Genomic DNA, 22,320 nt, shown 5'->3' with positions numbered 1-22,320 from the left:
AGATCTTCTTGACAAAGTATGTTCTAAGGGCTGTTGATATCCCCTTCGTATCATTTATTTTTGAAAATCACTCACAGTGAATTAAGGTCTTTTTACATTTTAGTATTCCAATGGTCCAGTGATAGAATTTAAAATGAGAAAATCAAATGCAATAAATGTGAAGTGTGTACATCCACAGATGTAGTATTGATTTCTCATTTGGTTTGACAAACAGATAAATATAGATCATGCATTGCTTATACAGTTTTCTGCTCAAAACATTACTTAATCATCTGGATGTTAGTACTGCCTTTGGTATTGTCATTAGACAGCACATTTGAGTGTGGTGTTTTGTTGGGGGAGGATGGAGTTGCGGAAAATGTTTGTTTTTAAGATTTAAGATTAATGATTTTCCATACTAAGAAATTTTCATTTAATTTGTGTTTAGGTGAGGTGAGTGGGGGGACCAGGGAACACGAATAATTACTAGAGTTGTGGTGGTGTTGTACCACTTTTTATTTTTTGTGCTTGTGTTTGTTGAAAGTTGTAGATGGCAGAATAGGTACTGATGTGTTAGTATTAAAGCAAGCCACGAGGCAGAATGGAAATTGTACAGGAGATTAAACTTATCATGAAGCCACTAATGATCTTATAACTGTTTTATAGATCTCATTGTAGGCAGAACTGGTAGCACTGCCCATAGTTAAGGTTGCCCCACACTTTCCATTACAAGACCCTGCTTTCAGTTGCTTTAATAGTTTTGCCAGATTTTAACTCTTTAGATTAAAATTTCCCATGCTAGGTGTCTGCATCAGGCTCAACTTTTTTTGGAAAGTTTCAGTCAAAATATATTGTTTTGCCAGTGTTTAAAAATAATCGTACAACCATTTTGTTGTGAAGCTCTAGTCTCCATTCTTTGGAACAAAGGCTTAAGATTTGGCAAGGGGGTGCCCTATGTCAGGGACATGTCTTTCACAATCCTTCTGAAAATTTACCCAAATATAGTCAGGTTATAAATCTCTGGAAAAAATCTCAATTCACACATGCTTAGCAGAGACTTGTTAAAGTTTACTAGCCAAATTCTTTGGGTATTCACTAAGTATACTGCAGTCCAGGGACATAGGGGCTGAACAGTACGTTTCCTGCAATTGTTCTTTCCATCTGCTTAGGGCTGCTGTGGTGACAGAAGGAACTGAGAATAGAGAGATGGTCTCTGCTGTGCTCTCAATTAGGGTTGCCAGGCGTCTGTTTTTTGACCAGGACACCCAGTCGAAAAGGGATCCTGGTGGCTCCGGTCAGCACCGCTGACCGGGCTGTTAAAAGTCTGTTTGGTGGCGCAGCAGGGCTAAGGCTGGCTCCGCTCAGCTCCCAGAAGCGGCCGGCATGTCCCTACAGCCCCAGGCAGAGGGGAGGTCAGGGAAGCTCTGTGCGCTGCCCCCGCCCGCAGCACCAGCTCTGCAGTTCCCATTAGCCAGGAACCGCAGCCAATGGGAGCTGTGAGGGTGGCACTTGTGGGTGTGGGCAGCATGCAGAGCCCCCTGGCCCCTCTACCTAGGGACATGCTGGCTGTTCCCAGGAGCTGCGCGGAGCCAGGGCAGGCAGGGAGCCTTAGCCTCGTTGCACTGCCGAACGGGAGCTGCCTGAGGTAAGTGCTGCCCACCTGGAGTCCATGTCCCAATCCCGCACCCTAACTCCCTTCCAGAGCCAACATCCCTGCCCCAGCCCTGAGCCCCCTCCTGGAGCCTGCCCCTATATCCCCTCCCGCACCCCTGCCCTAGCCTGGAGCCCCCTCCTGCACCCCAAGCCCCTCATCCCCTACCCGGCTCCAGAGCTTGCAACCCCAGACGGAGCCCTCACCCCCTCCTGCACCCCAACTTCCTGCCCCAGCACAGTGAAAGTGAGTGAGGGAGAGTGTGCAACGGTGGAAGGGGGGGATGGAGTGAGTGAAGGGTGGGGCCTCTGAGAAGGGGCTGAGTAGGGGTGGGGCATTCGGGAAGGGGCAGGACAGGGGTGTTTGGTTTTATGCGATTAGAAAGTTGGCAACCCTACTCTGAATGTGTCTGTTGCAGGCATTAAGGCAGCCTGATTGGAATGCAGACGGGTGAGAAATGAAGGGAGAAGGGCAGGGTTACATGAAGTTCCACTAAGATATAGTAGAAGACAATGGGCCAGACTTACTCAGGTTGAAAAGTGGGCAACACTCGCATGAGAGAGCATGGCATAGATGTTGAGGGGATGCACTAACTCAGCGTATCCCTGCTGCTGCCATCATTGTCAGGGTTCCTCTGAAAGAGAGATTAAAGCTGCCTTCCCCTGGTGCCAATGTAGACTAGCCCTTAGTAAGAATCTTTATGTCTGAACTGTGTTGAGCCATCTGTTTGCAACAGAGGAGCTGAAGCTGGGGACTCCAGGTTTTTATGGGCCTCCCTGAGTCTCCAACTGTTTTGAGAGGAGTGTGTGTGCAGCTTTCATGCCCTGGATGTTCACTGTACCTTGGAAATTGAAGTTAGTTAGAATCTGTTCTCCATCCTGTCACTAGTCTCCCTTCAACTAAACATCATAACTAGTGTGGTCAGAAGATAGGGTTTTTTCTGTAAATGTCTACTTTTGTCAAAAAAGAAAGAAAGAGACTGAGGAATTTGGGGTAAGCAAAAACTGAGAAATTTCAGCTGAAAATTGCCAAAAACAAATACATTTCTGTTTTCACTTTTCCAGTAAAAATGATTTATTTGCTGTAGGAAAAAAAATGAATTAAAAATTTAAAAAGCTTAAGTTAAAAAGTCATTTTTTTCCATGAGAAAAGTGAAAGGAAAAATTTTGACCATCCCTAATGAGAACATTGATCACCTTAACAGATCTTTTTCAGATATAAACACAATTGAAATTTTACCTGTGTATCACAACCTCCTCTCATCAAGATTAAATATCTCCTCTCTTTTCCATTTGATTTGTATTAGGAGGGCCTCCTTTCCCTGAATAGAGAGAGGCAAATATTAGTATGGTGATGAGTCAGTATTTCTAAACAGTAAGAAAATACTTTATCTTCCTAGAAACCTTCAAGGTCATTAAAAATTTTCAGATTAGATGACCTAAATTATTTTTGAAATGACATCAGACGTTGAATGTTCCCCATTAGACTACGGCAAAAAGGTATAAAAAAAGTGTATAAAGCAAATAAGGACCAACACACTAGTTCTAAGATTTTTGGTTCTGTAGTTATGATGGAAAATTATATGCTTTCCATAGGCACTTGTGGCACAACAGCCAAAAACCGACTGTTTTTGCTCTGTGGGAAAGCTGACCTGACTAACAGGACAATGCTGGATCAATATCTAGATAAGAAACACTAGGACTGCTATCTCAAATATCCTAATCAACCTGCAGTACAGATAATTACATGTTGTCTACCTAAATTCAATCTGCAGCTTCAAATGGACAAAGTATTTTGCATTTCCTGCCCTACATCCATTTAGCACCTAACTCCCCCTCTATTGTTTTCAATTAGCACTCATTCTACTGTTGCTTCTCTTGATTTAAGGTATGTCTACAAAGGAACACTGAGGAAAATTAAGGAAAATCAATCATAGAATCATAGAATATTAGTATTGGAAGGGACCTCAGGAGGTCATCTTGTCCAACCCCCTGCTCAAAGCAGGACCAATCCCCAACTAAATCATCCCATCCGGGGCTTTGTCAAGCCTGACCTTAAAAACTTCTAAGGAAGGAGATTCCACCACCTCCCTAGGTAACCCATTCCAGTGTTCCACCACCCTCCTAGTGAAAAAGTTTTTCCTAATATCCAACCTAAACCTCCCCCACTGCAACTTGAGACCATTACTCCTTGTCCTGTCCTCTTCTACCACTGAGAACAGTCTAGATCTATCCTCTTCGGAACCCCCTTTTAGGTAGTTGTAAGCAGCTATCAAATCCCCCCTCATTCTTCTCTTCCGCAGACTAAACAATCCCAGTTCCCTCAGCCTCTCCTCATAAGTCATGTGTTCCAGTCCCCTAATCATTTTTGTTTCCCTTCGCTGGATGTTTTCCAATTTTTCCACATCCTCCTTGTAGTGTGGGGCCCAAAACTGGACACAATACTCTGGATGAGGCCTCACCAATGTTGAATAGAGGGGAATGATCACGTCCCTCCATCTGTTGGCAATGCCCCTACTTATACATCCCAAAATGCCATTGGCCTTCTTGGCAACAAGGGCACACTGTTGACTCATATCCAGCTTCTTGTCCACTGTAACCCCTAGGTCCTTTTCTGCAGAACTGCTGCCTAGCCATTTGGTCCCTAGTCTGTAGCGGTGCATGGAATTCTTCCGTGCTAAGTGCAGGACTCTGCACTTGTCCTTGTTGAACCTCATCAGATTTCTTTTGGCCCAATCCTCTAATTTGTCTAGGTCCCTCAGTATCCTATCCCTACCCTCCAGCATATCTACCTCCCCTCCCAGTTTAGTGTTATCTGCAAACTTGCTGAGGGTGCAATCCACACCATCCTCCAGATCATTAATGAAGATATTGAACAAAACCAGCCCGAGGACTGACCCTTGGGGCACTCCACTTGATACCGGCTGCCAACTAAACAGGGAGCCATTGATCACTAATCAATCAATCAATTCATGTGGCAATCCCAGGTGTGATTGCAGTCTGGGTAGACATACCCATGTTAGCTTTACTTCCACTAGGATGGCTAAAAATAACTATGTTGTTGTGGCAACATGGACTTCAGTGCAGGCCGACAATGCGTGTATGTACCTAGGCTTGCTTGGTGTGCTTGTATAGCCTGCATTGAAGCCCTTCTCCCTGTATCTACAATTGCTGTTTTTAGCGATGCTAGTGTAGGTTTGTTCTGCAAGGGTAGGAGTGGACTGTGTGGACTAGCTGCTATAGTTGTGTAGGTTGTGGGAAGTGTCTGAAGACACATTGGTGCTTGGCAGTTTTTAAGCAAAACAAAGAGCTGGAGATTCAACTAATGGTAGGTTCCAATTTCTGTGTGTTATATGTTATAAAAAGAAAAAATAAGATGTAATTGTTGAACAAAGTTCCTGTAGCTTGAGTGGGAAGAAACAGTAGGGTTAGGACTCCTGGGCAGACCAACCATGCTGTCTTCCCCTTTGGCTGTGGTTTCAGTGGTAGCCATGTTAGTCTGTGTCAGCAAAAAAAAAACACTGAGGAGTCCTTGTGGCACCTTAGAGACTAACCAGTTTATTTGGGTGTAAGCTTTTGTGGGCTAGAACCCACTTCATCAGATGTATGAAGTAAAAGATACAGGAGCAGGTATAAATACATGAGAGGAAGTGGGTTGCTTTACCAAGTGTGAAGTCAGTCTAACAAGATAAATCAATTAATAGCAGGATATCAAGGGAGGAGAAATAACTTTTGAAGTGATAAGAGTGGCCCATTACAGATAGTTTACAAGAAGGTGTGAGTAACAGTAGGGAGAAATTAGTATTGGGGAAATTAAATTTAGGTTTTGTAGGAATGTATGAAAGTATAAAAACTGATGGATGTCTTTCTTACCTGAGGTATTCATTTGACACAACTCTAAGCGGCCTTCTTTTTTTGGTAATTGTAATTATTTCCAAGAAAAATAAAAAACAAGATTTCTGCTTGGAGGAGCTTGTGAATGTAAGTTGGACTAAAAATCAACAGCAGAGAAGTGTGTTGTGCCGGAGGGAGAGTTTTGGTGGTGATAGAAAGTATGTGCAACCAAAAAGAAGAGTATGCCAAAACTTTCAGGGTTTCCTGTGCAGGGGTGAAGATAATAGGAGGAGCTTACAGTTAAAATAATAGCTTTTGAATATTGTTTTAATAAATGATTTGTATTGACTGAATTTTCCACTTTATTAAAAGTGAGATAAATGAGCTTCCAAATGTAGTGTTTCCTTTGTGTGCAGTCTTTTATTGAATGTGGTTCATTAATACACGAAAATCAATACGTTAGCACTTTTATATAGTGTTTTTATCTAAAGATTCTAAATCAGATTTTGAAAGAATCCTTAAATCCTGTATTTATAGTTTAAAGGGCCAAATTCTGATCCTATTGCAGTTAATGGAAGTTTTGTCACTAATTTAAGTGGGACTAATATTTGTCCTAAACTACTAATAAATTTCAGCTTAATTTTGGGAGGGAATTCCAACCCCCCCGTTGCACCGCCCACAAAAACTATCCATATGATGTTTTGATTTTCCAACATCCTCCAAAATCCAAATGTGTCTTCTCCACAACAAAATATTTTTGATTCATATAATACCTTCATTCTAAAGGATCCCTAAATGCCTCACAAACCTCTCAGTAAAGTGTCAGTCAGGCTGTATCTGCACTGGTATGCAAACTCAGTTAACTGACCATGTACGTGCTTGTTCCCCACATCTGTGCCAAGTGTCCAGAGATGCTCTGCTGAAAGTGCATATAGCATATACAAACATATACCTACGTACGCACTGCCTCTGTTTTATGGAACATTAGCTCTGCCCTTTCAGGGGCGGTATCCAGAGTTCTGTGCATCACAGGAGACACTCTAGGAGCTGCTTTGCTGTGTGTTGTTGGTACTATCTCCCACCTTCACATATTTGTTGATGGCATTTCCTGCTCACGACTCCCTCCTGCCAAACTGGATGGGAGACATGGAGTAAATGGATGATGATCTGGTTCTTCTCCCGCTCCTTATTGAGGGACAGATGTTTATGTAGTGGAGTAGATGATCGTCAAGATGCAGGATGGAACCTGGGCAGACTTTCTGACATGCCAAAGATAATTGACCATGTGGATGAATGACAATCCTTTCTGGTCTCATGGAACAGATATGGTAAATGCCAGTAATGCCACAGGATACCCCGGATGGATTGTTGCTTCTCATACAGGAGATCCAGCACCATGTGGTGGATTTACATCATTTTGGAAATCTGGAATGACCAGAAGTGGTTTCAGAACTTCCAAATGATGAAACAGACTTTCATGGAGCTCTGTGATGAGCTTACCATACATCTCCATCACCAGGACACTCAATTCAGGAAAGCCATACTGGTGCAGAAATGGGTGTCTATTGCCCTGTATTAGTTGGCGACAACAGATCACTAACGATAAGTTGCAGACCACTGTCAGCATTTTGCTTGTGCAGGTTTGCGAGGCAGTTAACGCTGCAATCTACCCACATGTGGTTGCCATAAGAAAAGTTCCAGAAATAATGGATGTGTTTGAGGTTGGGGTTTCTGAACTGTGCAAGGGCATCGATGGCACCCATGTCCCAATATTTTGCTCACCAAAAGGGGTGAGTGAGTATGTGAACTGAAAACGTTACTATTCATTCATTCATTCTGCAAGGTTTGTTGCACCACAGAGACAGATTTATGATTGGGAAACACTGGAAAGGTCCATGAAACCAGGGTGTTGAGGAGATCGGGATTGTACGTGGAGAGAAGAAGGGACTTTATTCCCCAGAAATGATGTGATTCTTTATGGTATGTCTGTGCCAATGGTTATTTTGGGGGACCCCACATACCTGCTCCTAGCTTGGCTCGTGAAACCATACACTAACATCAATGACTCTGAACAAAGGGAATTCAGATAAAAATTCAGTAGCTGCAGAATGGTTGTGTAGTGTGTGTTTGGTAAGATGAAAACTTGTTGGTGCTGCCTGTGCATCTATCTGGGTGCCAGTGTGGCAAATGCCGTTCACATCACATCACCATCACCTGCTGTGAATCACATAACGTTGCAAGAGTAAATTGGAGTGGGCACAGAACAGGTCTGGTTTACAAACTCTGTAAGACAGCTGGATCCCAGCCACATGCACAGTGGTCCTGGTTTCCGGGGACAAGGGAAATCCGGGATGCCATATATGCACACATTTTGGAACAACAAGGAGGCAGAAGGTGCTGGCGCCAAGGGACACCTTCATGCCCTGTGCACCTGCTGGAAATGCAGGGGGGAACGTTGGCATTTACTTGTAGGGCGAGATAACTGTGGGGGTTTTGTTCCCCTGTCATAGTCATTAGCCATTTGTTCCTCTGATAATTGGTCTATTACAGACTATTATAACAAGATGTATTAACTGAGTTAACACCTTACATTTGTGCTGTGGAGGGTGGTGGCTGAGTTGTAATGTGGTCATTGTGCAGCACTTTTGTCTTAAATGTTCACACTTGTTTATAAACCTCTGTTCTTGGGAGCACTCAATTTGTCTTAATGACCTTATGAACGTTTGGTTTGGGGGATGGAGGATTTCACTCTCTCCTCCTCCATTCATTGTCAGCAGTGCTAAGCACACTTAACAGCCTTTCTGGAGCAAGTCTCAGAGTGGTAGCTATGTGAAGTCTGGAGCACTAACTCAAAGATTGAAATTGGTGAAGGTTTTGGGGTCGCGGGAGGCGGAGGGGCGGAGTGGGAAGGATGAGCTGTTTAAACAGTGGGTAGTGGCAGATACCTGTATTTTTACTCTAATTGTGTTTCATTGTTCTGCATGCAAACTAAGCCACAAAGAACATTTTCTGTGTTGAGTTCTGCTGTTTTTAAAACTATCAATGCTTTGTAAGCACATAACAATAACAATGTACCCATCCCGCTCATGTATCCTTGGGACTTCAGATATTTCTTGACCTGGGGGCGGGGTGAGGGGGGAAGGGGAGTTAATGGGTGTGGGATGGACAGAAAACTGTTTGCAGTGTGATGGTACCAGACAGTTACACTATTTCAGTTCATGTGCTGTGAATTGTAGGGCCCCCAAATCTGAAAACATTTCACATTCTTCATACTCAAGAATGAGGGTCCATACATAAATCAAGGAAACTGACATTTGTTAAAATTAATATATCCAATGTGTAAAGGAAACTTTTTGTCAAAAGAGAAGTAAATCAACAAAACACAATGGCACAAAATACAACAGCACTTGGTGAGCTCCACGCTCAGGGGATCCGTGGTGAGAGGTTTGTAGGCTCCTCCGGATCACTTCATGGAATTGGGTCTTCTGCTACCACAGCACTCTGGGTGACAGCCGGAGGAGGACAAGAAAGAGGAGGTGTTTCCCGTTCCCCGAGAGGCATAATGGCCATGGTAGCAGACAGACCCCAAATTAATTCAGCCACCAGTTCTATGAGCCTCTCCATTAGGGCATCTTCCATTCCCTGTGCCATGCCGAAACAAGAGCCAGTTCATCAGTGTCTCTTCCTGCTGAAGAGCCTGTTTCTCTCATACCCTGAGGAACTCAGAATGCCCTGATTCCTCCTGTCCACGCCAATAAGCAACTGCAAGATCTTTTGTCTGTCTGGTGTGCTTCACCTGCCCCATCCCCAGTGGAATGGTTTCCCACTCAGGAACCAAAAGTCCTGCCAATTCAAAAGATGAGGATAACATTATTATTTTTTCCCTTTGATGAAGTCGAGAAATCCCCCCATATTACATGATTTTGCTGTGGGAGGCCACAATATTGATATTTTTCAGTATACCAGGAATGCAACTGTTAGCCTGTCCTTGGTTCTCAAACAATTTTAACAGCCCCTGGGGAAGGAGCAGAAGCTAATAATGGTAAGATAAATGTACAAACGTTTTCAAAAAATATTTGTTTATATTTTCTCAGGAGGATGAGTGAGGGGTGGGAGATGCAGTTACTGTGTTACCAGTTTGCAATTTCTTCTTTAAAAGCTGAACATTTGGAAAACATAGCTGTTTTCATCTATGCCAGAGAATCATAGACTTTAGGGTCAGAAGGGACCATTATAATAGGCTAGTCTGACCTCCTGCACAACTCAGGCCATGGAATTTCACCCACCAACTCCTGTAACAAACCCCTAACTTATGTCTGAGCTATTGAAGTCTTCAAATTCTGGTTTAAAGACTTCAAGGTGCAGCAAATCCTCCAGCAAGTGACCCGTGCCCCACGCTGCAGAGGAAGGTGAAAACCCCCCAGGGCCTCTGGCAATCTGCCCTGGAGGAAAATTCCTTCCCAACCCCAAATATGATGATCAGCTAAACCCTGAGCATGTTGGCAAGACTCACCAGCCAGGAAAGAATTCTCTGTAGTAACTCAGATCCGATCCCATCACAGGCCATTGGGCCTATTTACCATGCATAGTTAATATGATTTTGACAATTAATTGATCTTTATCTCATCGTACCATCTCCTCCATAAACTTACTGAGTTTAATCTTGAAGCCAGATAGGTCTTTTGCCCCCACTGCTTCCCTTGGAAGTCTATTCCAGAACTTGACTCCTCTGCTGATTAGAAAGCTTCGTCTAATTTCAAGTCTAAACTTCCTGATGGCCAGTTTATATCCATTTGTTCTTTTGTCCACATTGGTACTGAACTTAAATAATTCCTCTCCCTCTCCGGTATTTATCCCTCTGATATATTTATAGAGAGCAATCATACCTCCCCCTTAACCTTCTTTTGGTTAGGCTAAACAAGCCAAGCTCCTTGAGTCTCCTTTCATAAGACAGGTTTTCCATTCCTTGGATCATCCTAGTAGCCCTTCTCTGTACCTGTTCAAGTTTGAATTCATCCTTCTTAAACATGGGAGACCAGAACTGCACACAATATTCCAGATGAGGTCTCACCAGTGCCTTGTATAGCGGTACTAACACCTCCTTATCTGTACTGGAAATACCTCGCCTGATGCATCCCAAGACCGCATTAGCTTTTTTGATGGCCATATCACATTGGCAGCTCATAGTCATCCTGTGATCGACCAGTACTCCAAGGTCCTTCTCCTCCTCTGTTACTTCCAAATAATGCATCCCCAGTTTATAACAGAAGTTCTTGTTATTAATCCCTACATGCATGACCTTGCACTTTCCACTATTAAATTTCTGCTAATGGTCACCCCTGTACATTTTGCTGAATGAAGGGGTTTGGTCAGCTCTGAAAGTGAGCCAAGGAAATTTGTAGTGCAGTTGAACCTGAAGACCCAGCTAGAGTTTTTGCTGTACCAGAAATTTGCTGAAATGTGTGGCCTTTTATTTTATTTAAAGCAAATTTAGTGATGTTTTATTATATCACCATGGGTTTGGCTCTGGTTGCTACAGTTTCAGGCTCAATACAGTGAGATTGCCTCTGGTGCTTTTCTCAAATTTGGAGGCTCTAGGAACACACGAAGACCAAGGATAATAACCACAGACACAATCAAAGTACAAAGTCTTATCTGTACTACAAGTTCTATTAAAGCAATAAATAAAGTTACAATTACCCATGAATATAGAAATCCTACAAAAAACTATGCAATAATTATAACTGTGGTCACACTTACCTCCTCAAAGATATTCTAGGGTCTGGTGGACCTCTCAATAGATTATCGTCAGTAGAGGGATAGTTCCTGTTGGGTCATCCCTTGGGTCTTCCCACTTATACCCAATCAGGGGACCAACCAGGGGTGAAAGTAACTTAAAGGACTTACCAATATGCCGGAGTCCTGAGCAGGGGCAGGGCCTCAACCGGAAGAGGCTGGCCTTTAAAATCCCAGGGCCCTTTAAATCAAGATTTAAAGGGCCTGGAGCTGCGGTAGCAGTGTCTGGAAGCCCCAGGCCCTTTAACTCAGAGCCGGAGCTACCAGCTGCAGAGGCAGCTGGGAACCCCAGGGCTCTGGCCGCTGCTACTGCAGCAGAGCCCCAGACCCTTTAAATCACTGCTGGAGCCCCCGGCTGCCACCGCTACCCCAGGACTCTGGCAGTGGGGCTTGGGGAAGATTTAAGGGGCAGAGGGCTCCGCTACAGTACTGGTGGCTGGGAGCCCCTGGCCCTTTAAATCACTGCCGGAGCCCCACCACCGCTAACCCAAGGTTCCGGCAGCGGGGCTCAGGAGGCAATTTAAAGGGCCTGGGGCTCCGGCTGCCGCTTCTGCAGTGGAGCCCCTATAAATTGCCGCTGGAGCCCCCGGCTGCCACCGCTACCCAGGGGCTCCGCCAGCAGAGCTCCAGCAGTGATTTAAAGGGCCCGGGGCGGTAGTGGCGGCCAGAGCCCCGGGCCCATTAAATTGCCTCCTGAGCCCCGCTGCCGGAACCTTGGGTTAGCGGTGGTGGGGCTCCGGCAGTGATTTAAAGGGCCAGGGGCTCCCAGCTGTTGCTGTTACCTCTGGCCTCTGACAGAGATTTAAAGAGCCTGGGGCTCCACTGCCGTAGCAGCAGCTAGGAGCTCTGGGCCCTTTAAATCACTGCCAGAGACCCCGGCTGCCGCCACTACCCCAGGGGCTCTGGAAGTGGAGCTCAGGCGGTGATTTAATGGGCCTAGGGCGGTATCGGCGACTAGAGCCCCGGGCCTGTTAAATCGCAGCCTGAGCCCCGCTGCTGGAGCCCTGGGGTAGCAGCAGCAAGGCTCAGGCAGCGATTTAAAGGGCCAGGGGCTCCCAGCCACCGCTACCACAGTGGAGCCCCGGGCTCTTTACATCGCAGGTCTGGGGAAGCTGGTCTGGTCCAGTGCACCGGCTCTTGCCAGTATGCTGTACCAGCCCGTACCAGCTTACTGTCACCTCTGGGACCAACCCTCTTTTACAGTGTAATTCTGAGTACACCTAACACTTTAATCATGTGCATGAAGATGTCAACCTTCTTTTCCTTATCTGTACTTTCGCACCCCATGAATACTGAACTGCCCCGTTTTTCATAGGTTGTTCATAGTTTCTCTTATTCTCATTAGCATTTATTCATGCCATCTACCGGTAGGGTCAAACAGACATTCAAAGATGTTGCAGTCAGGTGTTTTGTGGTCTTGGAAAATACATTGCAGTCTATTGCAATCCATTTTTCCATAACCTCACCTACTGGCACATCTTATGCAGTAACCTTGTGACCTTGTTGGCATAGGGAAAGGAGTACTTGTGGAACCTTAGAGACTAACCAATTTATTTGAGCATAAACTTTCGTGAGCTACAGCTCACTTCATCGTATGCATACTGTGGAAAATACATAAGATGTTTTTATACACACAAACCATGAAAAAATGGGTGTTTATCACTACAAAAGGTTTTCTCTCCTGCTGGTAATAGCTTATCTAAAGTGATAGGGTTATTCCTTGGTCCCTCACTCATGTCAAGCATTCTTAAGCCTCTGGCCTAGCCTGGCTAAGCTAAAACCTTACATGTCTCTGCCTGTCAACTTTGTGTTTCAGCCATGCTATACTAATACCTAATTCGCCCTCATCATTCTTAAATACTTATCGATCCTATATTTCAATAATCCTACAATTTAAATCTATTTAGCATACATGGATTATATATGAAATAGCATATGAGTTGACCATAACATCACATAATACAATGATAAATGGATGATAAAATGAACTAATTGGCTACATATGCTTACAGGACTGGGATGCAGCATGGCTGGAAATTGACTATATTCTGAGCTAGCATATGGAGTTTCCATGGCACAAGCAAAGCTAACCATGAACACGAGCTACTCCCTCTCGGTTTCACTAGAAAATCCTGCCCCTGTGCCCACCTAACAATGGTAACATGGACAGGGAAAGAGAGACACCACAACTTCATTTTGTTCCCCAAAGTTTCAGATCAACACCACAACTACCTCACCTCTCTATAGTGAAGTGACACCACACTGTATTTGCCAACTGCCACACTGATTCCTTGTCCTACCCCCATTTCTCCCAGCTTGTTCGGCATGGCTCAGTGTGTTTGTAAGGGAAATGGTAAGATATGGGTGGGAGGAAGAAGCATGAAACACTGTAATCTCCCAAGGAACAAAGATGGCTGTTACGAACTTTAGACAACCAACTATACATTTCTAGCCTCTCCTTTCCTGTGGTCATCAGTGTGGCCCCCTGGCCTTCGCTGCCTGAGGCTTGGCCGAGAAATGCACAGACACACTGGCACAATGATTATTATCAAACAACCCGTTTTATAGTTTCAGGCAAATGCATAATAATGGTTCATGGGGAAATCAATACAATCATTGATTTATAGTCATTTCTTGTTTGGGGACCATATAAGGGTTGAAACAGAGCAGGGTTTGGGCTTAAAATCAGGAGTACAGCACTGGAACGAGGGGAGATATTGGTGTGGGTCCATTGTAACTTCCCTGCTTTGGGGTCTGGTTCTTGCTGTCGCTTGTGGTTCCTCCTCTGTTCATATATGGGGGGTTCCTCTGCCAGCTCCTCTAGCTAGAGGTGCAGAATCACATGATCCTCATCTTCCAGGGTATCCTCTGTGCTCCCTTTTGCTTCCTCACTCTGGCCCTCATCAGCATCCCGTTGGACAATGAGGCCAGCAGGGTTGAGGAAGCAGTTATGAGCCACTTCAGGGTCTGTATTGGGAGCCCTTGACTGCAACCAGTTAAGCTTATTGTAAAAGGGGGCATCTAAGGTGATCCCTCCAAAGTGACTATTTGCCCTCCTGTAAAGGAGTCCCAGGGTCCTGGCATTGGGCCAGAATCAGTGATGAGCTGCCAAAATCTTAACAATCGGTTCCCTAGAAAAAGTTCTGATTTAAGGGATGTGCCCCAATATGTATTTTTTGTACCAACAGGGTTACCATACATCCGTATTTTCCCGGGAGGAATTTTTAAAATTTAAAAATTTCTCCCAGATGGCGATTTAAGAACCAAAAAGCCAGACCTGTCCGGGAAAATACGGATGTATGTTAACCCTGCCTAAAGTTCTTTTTAAAAAAGATGGGCCTGAACTAGAAATGAGCTCCGATTCACATGTGTGGGTCCCCGCCACTCCCTGGGGGTGTGCTAGGGTGACCAGATGTCCTGATTTTATAGGGACAATCCCGATTTTGGGGTATTTTTCTTATATAGGCTCCTATTACCCCCCCACCCCCTGTCCTGATTTTTCACACTTGCTGTCTGGTCACCCTAGGGTGTGCACATGTGTGGGTCCCAGCTGCTCCCTGTCCCCCTCATTGAAGCAGGTGTGCAGGGTTACTGCCCTGGGACCTGCAGGGCACCAGTGGACTTGGGGCCAGCTGCAGACAGGGGCGTGGGGCAGGGCTAGCTGGAGGCAGGGGGTGCAGGGCTCGCTGCGGGCAGGGCAGGGGGTGAGGGGGTGGCTGGAGACAGGAGCTAGCTGTGGGCAAGACAGGGGTGCGTCAGGGGCTGGCTGCAGGCAGGAGGTGCGGGGTGGCTGGAGACGGGCTGGTGCGGGCAGGGGGTGCGGGGTGGCTGGAGACAGGGGCTGGTGCGGGCAGGGCAGAGGGTGTGGGGCTGGTGCGGGTAGACCGGGGGGTGCGCCAGGGGCTGGCTGCAGGCAGGGGGTGAGAGGGTGGCTGGAGACAGGGGCTGGCTGTGGGCAGGGCAGGGGATGCAGGGGTGGCTGGAGACAGGGGCTGGTGTGGGCAGGGGGTGCGGGGGTGGCTGGAGACAGGGGCTGGTGCAGGCAGGGCAGAGGGTGTGGGGCTGGTGCGGGTAGACCAGGGGTGCGCCAGGGGCTGGCTGCAGGCAGGGGGTGAGAGGGTGGCTGGAGACAGGGGCTGGTGCGGGCAGGGCTGGAGGTGCGGCAGGGGCTGGTGCGGGCAGGGGGTGCGGGAGTGGCTGGAGACGGGCTGGCTGCGGGCAGGGCAGGGGGTACGGCAGGGGCTGGTGCGGAGCTGGATGGAGACAGGAGGGTGCGTGGTTGGCTGGATGCAAGGGGGTGTGGGGCTGGCTGGAGGTAGGGGCTGGCTGCAGGCAGGGCAGGGGGTGCATGCGGCAGGGGCTGGCTGCGGGCAGGGGGTGCGGTGGTGGCTGGAGGCGGGCAGGGGCTGGCTGCGGGCAGGGGGTTTGGGGGTGGCTGGAGGCAGGGCAGGGATGTGGCAGAGGCTGGTTGCAGGCATGGGGTGCGGGGGTGGCTGGAGATGAGCTGGCTGCGGGCAGGGGGTGCAGGGTGGCTGGAGGCAGGGCAGGGGTGTGGTGGGGGCTGGCTGCAGGCAAGGGGTGCAGGGGTGGCTGGAGGCAGGGCAGGGGTGTGGCGGGGGCTGGTTGCAGGCAGGGGGTGCGGGGGTGGCTGGAGATGGGCTGGCTGTGGGCAGGGGGTGCAGGGGTGGCTGGAGCCAGGGCAGGGGTGTGGCAGGGGGTGCAAAGGTGGCTGGAGGTAGGGCAGGGGTGTGGCAGGGGCTGGCTGCAGGCAGGGGGTGCGGGGCTGGCTGCAGGCAGGGGCTGCTGCGGGCAGGGGGTGCGGCAGGGGCTGGCTGCGGGCAGGGAATGCGGGGGTGGCTGGAGACGGGCAGAGGGTGCGGGGGTGCCTGGAGACAGGGGCTGGTGCAGGCAGGGCGGTGGGTGCTCATGGGGAGAGCGGCTCGGAGTAGCCTGAGCAGCAGGACGCAGCCCAGGCCCAGCAGAGCAGCTGGGGACCCACCAGGCAGCATCGGGAGCCCCAGGGCTGGGGGTCGGGGGAGCAGCAGCAGCACCAGGGCTCCTGCCCCGGGGCCAGGTGGCAGCACACATGGCTCCCACAGCGCAGCGCTCCTGTCAGCCGGAGGAGGAATTACATCACTTCCCGGCCGGAGCCCATCAAAGCCTCAGCGCCCCCTGCAAGGAAGCGGGTTAACAACCAGTTCCTAAACTGCTTCAAAATTTAATAACTGGTTCGCGCGAACTGGCTCCAGCTCACCACTGGCCAGAATCAGCTGAGTTGCCCACCTGTTCCAGCCTTTGTGAAATTTCCAGGTACAGATGAATAGTCCTGTCACTCCAGGTGGATGATGGTGTACTCTGACCGTATATTGATCAGCACATGGTGTGGTCGGTAGACTAGGCGTCTGCTCTCTGAGCAGGCTCGATGTTTACCTGTATTGATCTGTAAAAAGTAAAGTAGAAAGGTATTCTGATGTGATCAACTCACTACTGCCAATGAAAACGGAAGGGGCGGGGGGTGGGACAGGGACCCTTATAGACTGGGTAAGGGTCAGGCAAAAAAGGGTACAGTGCACTGTAGGACTTGGGGGTGGAGGACTATTGAAAGGCATGATCTGGAACACGCCTCTTTTTCCTGTCCACACTGCAAACTGGCATAGGTACAAGGCTGTGCTACAACCAAAGACATGTACTTACCCATGTCCCTGAGGAGTGCTAGCTTACTCACCTTCAGACACGAGTGTCTGGAGTTTAAATGGATGCATTGACACATGTACAGTCACTAGTGTAGATGTATCCTGAAATGCGGCATGAAAGGCAACAGGTAGGCAGACAGCTGGTACACTTAACAGTGAAGGGGAGGAGAAACTTTGTGTTTGAGCATGAGGCCAAACCCTTTTAGCTATTATCACTATTGTTTATTTTGTTACTACACCCAAAATTTTCTCGATGCTTTATAGAACAAATGTAAAAAGCCATGACCTTTAACCTGAAGAGCTTCATCATCAACAGAAGAGTGAAAGAATTGGTTGACTCACTATTTCTTACAATTGGACAATACATTGTGTTGCCAATGAAACTAAGATCCTATTATAATAAATGAGCTAGAAACCTGCTTGAAATGTATCCACAGCTATGGTTTAGAATGGAGTGTATAGTTTTTAGGTAAATAACAGTGCCATCTAGTGGCTCAATAAAATATTGCAAAGAGCACTGTAAAAAGTTTTCGCAAAAAGAAAAGGAGTACTTGTGGCACCTTAGAGACTAACCAATTTATTTGAGCATAAGCTGTAGCTCACGAAAGCTTATGCTCAAATAAATTGGTTAGTCTCTAAGGTGCCACAAGTACTCCTTTTCTTTTTGCAAATACAGACTAACACGGCTGTTACTCTGAAACCTGTAAAAAGTTTTACTTTTGTTTAGAGGTATAAAGTACTTTCACAAAATTCATTTATTAATTTTTTGTGGATATGATCATAAACTTTTTACAGTCTACAAAAATATAAATAAGAAAATTTTGAAAAGTTCTACATTCTGTGTTAGCGGTCACTTCTTGCACCTCTTGTAATTGTGGTGACACTAAGGGTATTGCATTTATTTTAAAATCGTCTTGGATGAAATGGAGCTAAACAGAAGTGTCGTTGCAGACAGTTAACTGGTAGAGAATCAGCAAACTTGCAATAAATTCAGCACCTTTTATGAAATTTAAATTCAATTTTACAAAAGTAGGTTAAAAATTGATTGGTGTCTTGGGAGTGTTTACCCAATTTTAATGTTTCCAAGATTTTTACAAAATTGTAAAATTAAATTTGATATTTAAAAAGTTCAGGGAAAGAGCTGTGGTCTTTCTGCACTTGACCAGTTTGATTCTGTCAGGGCGCCATCAAAGCAGGAACTTAGAACAGCACAATTGCAACTAAACAGAAATGTAGGTCATACCCTAAACTGTATTTATGATATGAAAACCTTTGAAAATTGCCATTCCTAATGCTTTCTTAGTGTAGGCATTGAAGTCCCTCTTTGACAGTGTATAGAGTACAACTTTGGAAGAAACTGCACAAGAGCTGGTGCCAGAATGATTTAATTACAGTTAACAAGGGTTGGAACCTCTCTTAGATGGGCAGTGGGGATGACTGCAGGAAGCGGTTGAATTTAAACACTAAACCTGTGTGGATGTGAGTGCGTGGTGTTGAGACTGGGGTGGGGAATTTGTTTATTCATGGTAGTGGAAGAAAAGCTTCCCCAATTTAAGGTAAAATCCTGGACACAATAAAATCAACTGGAGTTCTGCTAGTGACTTCAATAGGACGAGGATTTCACCCTTCATATTTTCTCATTGTCCTAATAACATAGCTTACAAGTGTATAAAATAAAATCCTAAAGTAACAAAGCAAAGTTATTTTTCCCTCTATCAATTCTATTTTCTTCTCTCCAAAGTTCATATAGTCAGTGAAATTATATTTAATTCATTTTAGGGTGATTTAAATTCCCAATGTACACAGAAGTTATGTAATTAAATTGCATCAATGTGTTCCTCTCTCTAACAGGGACCAGCGATCCATACGTCAAGTTTAAAATTGGAGGAAAAGAAGTGTTCAGAAGTAAAACTATACACAAGAATCTCAATCCTGTGTGGGAGGAAAAAACTTGCATTCTTATTGATCACCCTCGGGAACCACTGTATATAAAGGTGAACCATTCATTTATTTTACTTCTCTAGAAGTTTTACTAAACAATTCTAGATATTGTTCTTTATCTCTGAAAAAATTATCATAGAATGCTACATTTCATAAAGGAACACGATCAGCAAATTTTTATCCTGTAAAGTTTTTTTTTTTTTTTTTTTAGCAAAACAGTGGTAATGACTTTCATTATATTTTTATAAAATCGGGGAAATCAATTAAAAAAATGTAAATACATCTTTTTCATGTGATCATTTCAGACAATGGTGTGCTAGTCTGTGAAAGCCAGAAAGTGAAACTGATTAAAAAGATGTCTGTCTTTTGTATCCAAGTGAAATGCAAAATTAAGAAATAAAAAATGTAAATTAGGCTTCCAAAACTCTTCAGTTTTTAATAGTCTATTGTTATTAGTAAAGAAAAGGAAAAAAATTGAGTTTTTTATATATAATGTTTTTAATTTGTATTTATAGGAACACCATTATACATAGGATAATTTTTACATAAAACACATTTCTGGCATATTGAAAAATTGTTCTTTGCTGAAGGGTAATTTGAGCCTGATCCTACCAAGTGCTGATTGATAGCTTTTTCATATTTACTTAACTGTGAGATTTAATTTAAATGTATCTGATTAAAAATAACTTTCTCTTTTACTATTCGGGCAATGATTAGTTAGTGAATCAGACAGAGATCATGCAGTTTGTTGCATGTCCTTTACACTGTTCTATATTATCTGATATAATGTTAGTGTTGTGATATTTCAAAGCCTGATTTATGCCATCTTCAGTAGCAGTTCTATTGGAGTTAACATGAGTAAAGGTGGCATCACTGGGCCCTTACTTTTCTAGATTTTTGTTTTTGTAACTTGTAACAGTTGTGTTTTCTTTGTGTTTTCTTTCCTTTTTTTTATTCATTTCCTCAACAAGGTCTGTTTCCCCGGCTTTTAACGTGAGAGGGGATAATTATCCCTGCACCATTGGCACTAATGTGTACAATGGCCACAGACTTCTCTCCAGGTTTCTATAAGAGGTTTGTTTAGGTCAGGAGTGGCCAAACTTACTCATTCTCCGAGTCACATATGACAACTTTCAGAAGTTCGAGAGATGGGGCACGCCTGCTGGGGCTCAGGGCTTCATCCACGCGGGAGGCGCCTGACAGGGCTCGGGGCTTCAGCCTTGCTCTGCTGAAGCTCTGTGTCCCAGCAGGTGTGCCTTGCAAGGCTGAAGCCCCAAGGTCCCCCTTCTCACTGGGCAGAAGCCCCTACCTCACCACCTCGCTGCAAGGCAGAAGTCCTGATCTCTGCCTGTGACCTGATCTCCCCCTGGGACCGGGGGGAGATCAGCTAAGGTCACTCAATTAGAGTGAACTGCAAAGAATGGGGCAGGCAATCCCGAAAGCTGGTGGATATTCCAATACTTAGATTTACCGAGCCAGTACATAACAGCTTCTATAATACCTCACTGGTTACCCAGAAGCCAACAACACAGTTCCCTTAAAACAACCCAGCCTTGGGCCTCAACCGAGACACCCAAGTCATATATGATGAGGATCACTGAAAATCTTATTCATCATATAAAAAAGTTCTACCAATCCCAAAGGATCGGACACATTAACTTCCAGGTTAATGAATATTCCAGATCTTACCCAAATATACGCTTACCACCAATTCTTATTAACTAAACTAAAATTTATTAAAAAAAAAAGAGAGAGAGTATTAGTTAAAAGATCAGTGTACATACAGACATGAGTATAATTCCTGAGATTCAGATTCATAGCAGAGATGGTGAGCTTTGTAGTTGCAAAGAGTTCTTTCAGAATTGGTTCATAGGTTATAGTTCAATGTTTATATTCAGGGTGTTCCAGTTTAGGACTGGAGATCTCAATCTTGGGCTTAACCTTCTCCTGAAGCATTAAGTAGATCTGAGATAAAAAGGATTGGGACCCAAGGCATCTTTATGCAGTTCGGAGTCCTTAGGCAAACAATAGGCAATCATGGATACTTTGTTGAAGACCTATTTCCTAAGCATCATTGGTAATTAGTTACCCAAATTAACACAAGGCAGTTTATCCATTAGGCAGTCTATGACAAACTTTAAAGAGACATATAGACAATGACATTATTTCACCGAAGATTCATCTAGCTGTTAATATTCCCTTTTGATATTTGAATCAACAGCCATAGTGACAGACAGGAACTGTCTGTTTACATGGCTAACATTTAACAAGATATGAGTACACACGTACAATTAGTATCGCCTCTAATTTCTAACAATATAGGTTTGCATTTCAAAATTCTAGTCTATCTACCATGGAATGGCCCTAATTACCGTTTACGTACTCTTATAACATTTCTCTAATGGTTGGCTTTGGGTCATTTAGCCTGCACTGCTTAACCATTTCTGGCCATGTGTTACACTTTGTATAAGATTTGTTGGAATTATATGACCGCGGTAGCAACAATGGTTTGCATGGTCATACTTTAATCAGATAACATCACCCCACACACACAGAGTCTGGTAGGTGGAGAATGGGGAGGGGGGTCTGCAAGATGCACTTTAATTGTAAAAGAGCCACATATGGCTCATGAGCCACAGTTTGGCCACCTCTGGTTTAGATGCTTCATGAGATCTTCCACCCTCTCATGGTAGACAAGTCAGCTAACAGCTACCACATACTGATTTATTATTTTTTTCAGTGATAAAAATCCCCTTACGTAAATCTCCTAATTGTTTAATTTAGATTGTAATTCCTTTTTAAAGAAAATTCTATAAAGCACCTTGCAAAATTATATTGCTAGCAGTCTATTATCAGTACTAATACTTCCACCACAGTCCATTTACTTCTGACAACTATATCTCAGCCATCCAGCCTGGGCTTTGTAGAATTACTCAGTGCAACAATTTAGGTATAATTCATAACCTGGATGCTGAATCCATGATTTTTTTTTAAAATCTCTTACATCTGTTTTTCCTCTTCAGTCTCAATGGATTTGTTATAAAATGACTTGTTCTGTCAATAGAAGTTTGATATTATTCATTTTATGCAGTCCAGATCTAATAGTTCCTTGGACATTTCCATAAGTAGGCACACTGAACTTTAAATGACCAGCTTTAAATTTTAATTTACTTGCCTCAGATAGGCATGAACCCTTGGTAATCCTGCTTTAACAGGATGAAAATCCATCCTGAGAAATGGACACTTAAGAAACATTTATTAATTAAGGAACTTTCAAAAAAGGTTTTCTAATACTTGAAATACTTTCTTCTCTTGTATGTCTTAGGTCTTTGATTATGATTTTGGACTTCAGGATGACTTTATTGGATCAGCTTTTTTGGATCTCACGTCACTAGAATTAAACAGGTACAATGCTGGTGTGAAAGTC

The 22,320-nt window shown here is 44.8% G+C and overlaps 1 protein-coding gene across 18 annotated transcripts in view; it reads left to right on the top strand.

Annotated features, from left to right (window-relative positions):
* The window catches only part of MCTP1 (multiple C2 and transmembrane domain containing 1), a 477,029-nt gene that overhangs the window by 235,741 nt on the left and 218,968 nt on the right, over nucleotides 1-22,320 (top strand). For all 18 annotated transcript variants that reach the window (XR_012158969.1, XM_073344510.1, XM_073344512.1 and 15 more), the window contains 2 exons: nucleotides 18,804-18,946; nucleotides 22,219-22,298. Coding sequence is in view for 17 of the 18 variants with exons in the window: in XM_073344510.1 (XP_073200611.1) it covers nucleotides 18,804-18,946; nucleotides 22,219-22,298 (223 nt within the window). In the remaining variant the exon portion in view is untranslated. The remainder of the gene's footprint in view (nucleotides 1-18,803; nucleotides 18,947-22,218; nucleotides 22,299-22,320) is intronic.

The sequence above is a fragment of the Lepidochelys kempii genome, chromosome 5, assembly GCF_965140285.1.
Source record: "Lepidochelys kempii isolate rLepKem1 chromosome 5, rLepKem1.hap1, whole genome shotgun sequence".
Lineage (NCBI taxonomy): Eukaryota > Metazoa > Chordata > Testudines > Cheloniidae > Lepidochelys > Lepidochelys kempii.
Note: the sequence above shows the minus strand (reverse complement) of the source record. Positions and strands in the feature narration are given on the sequence as shown.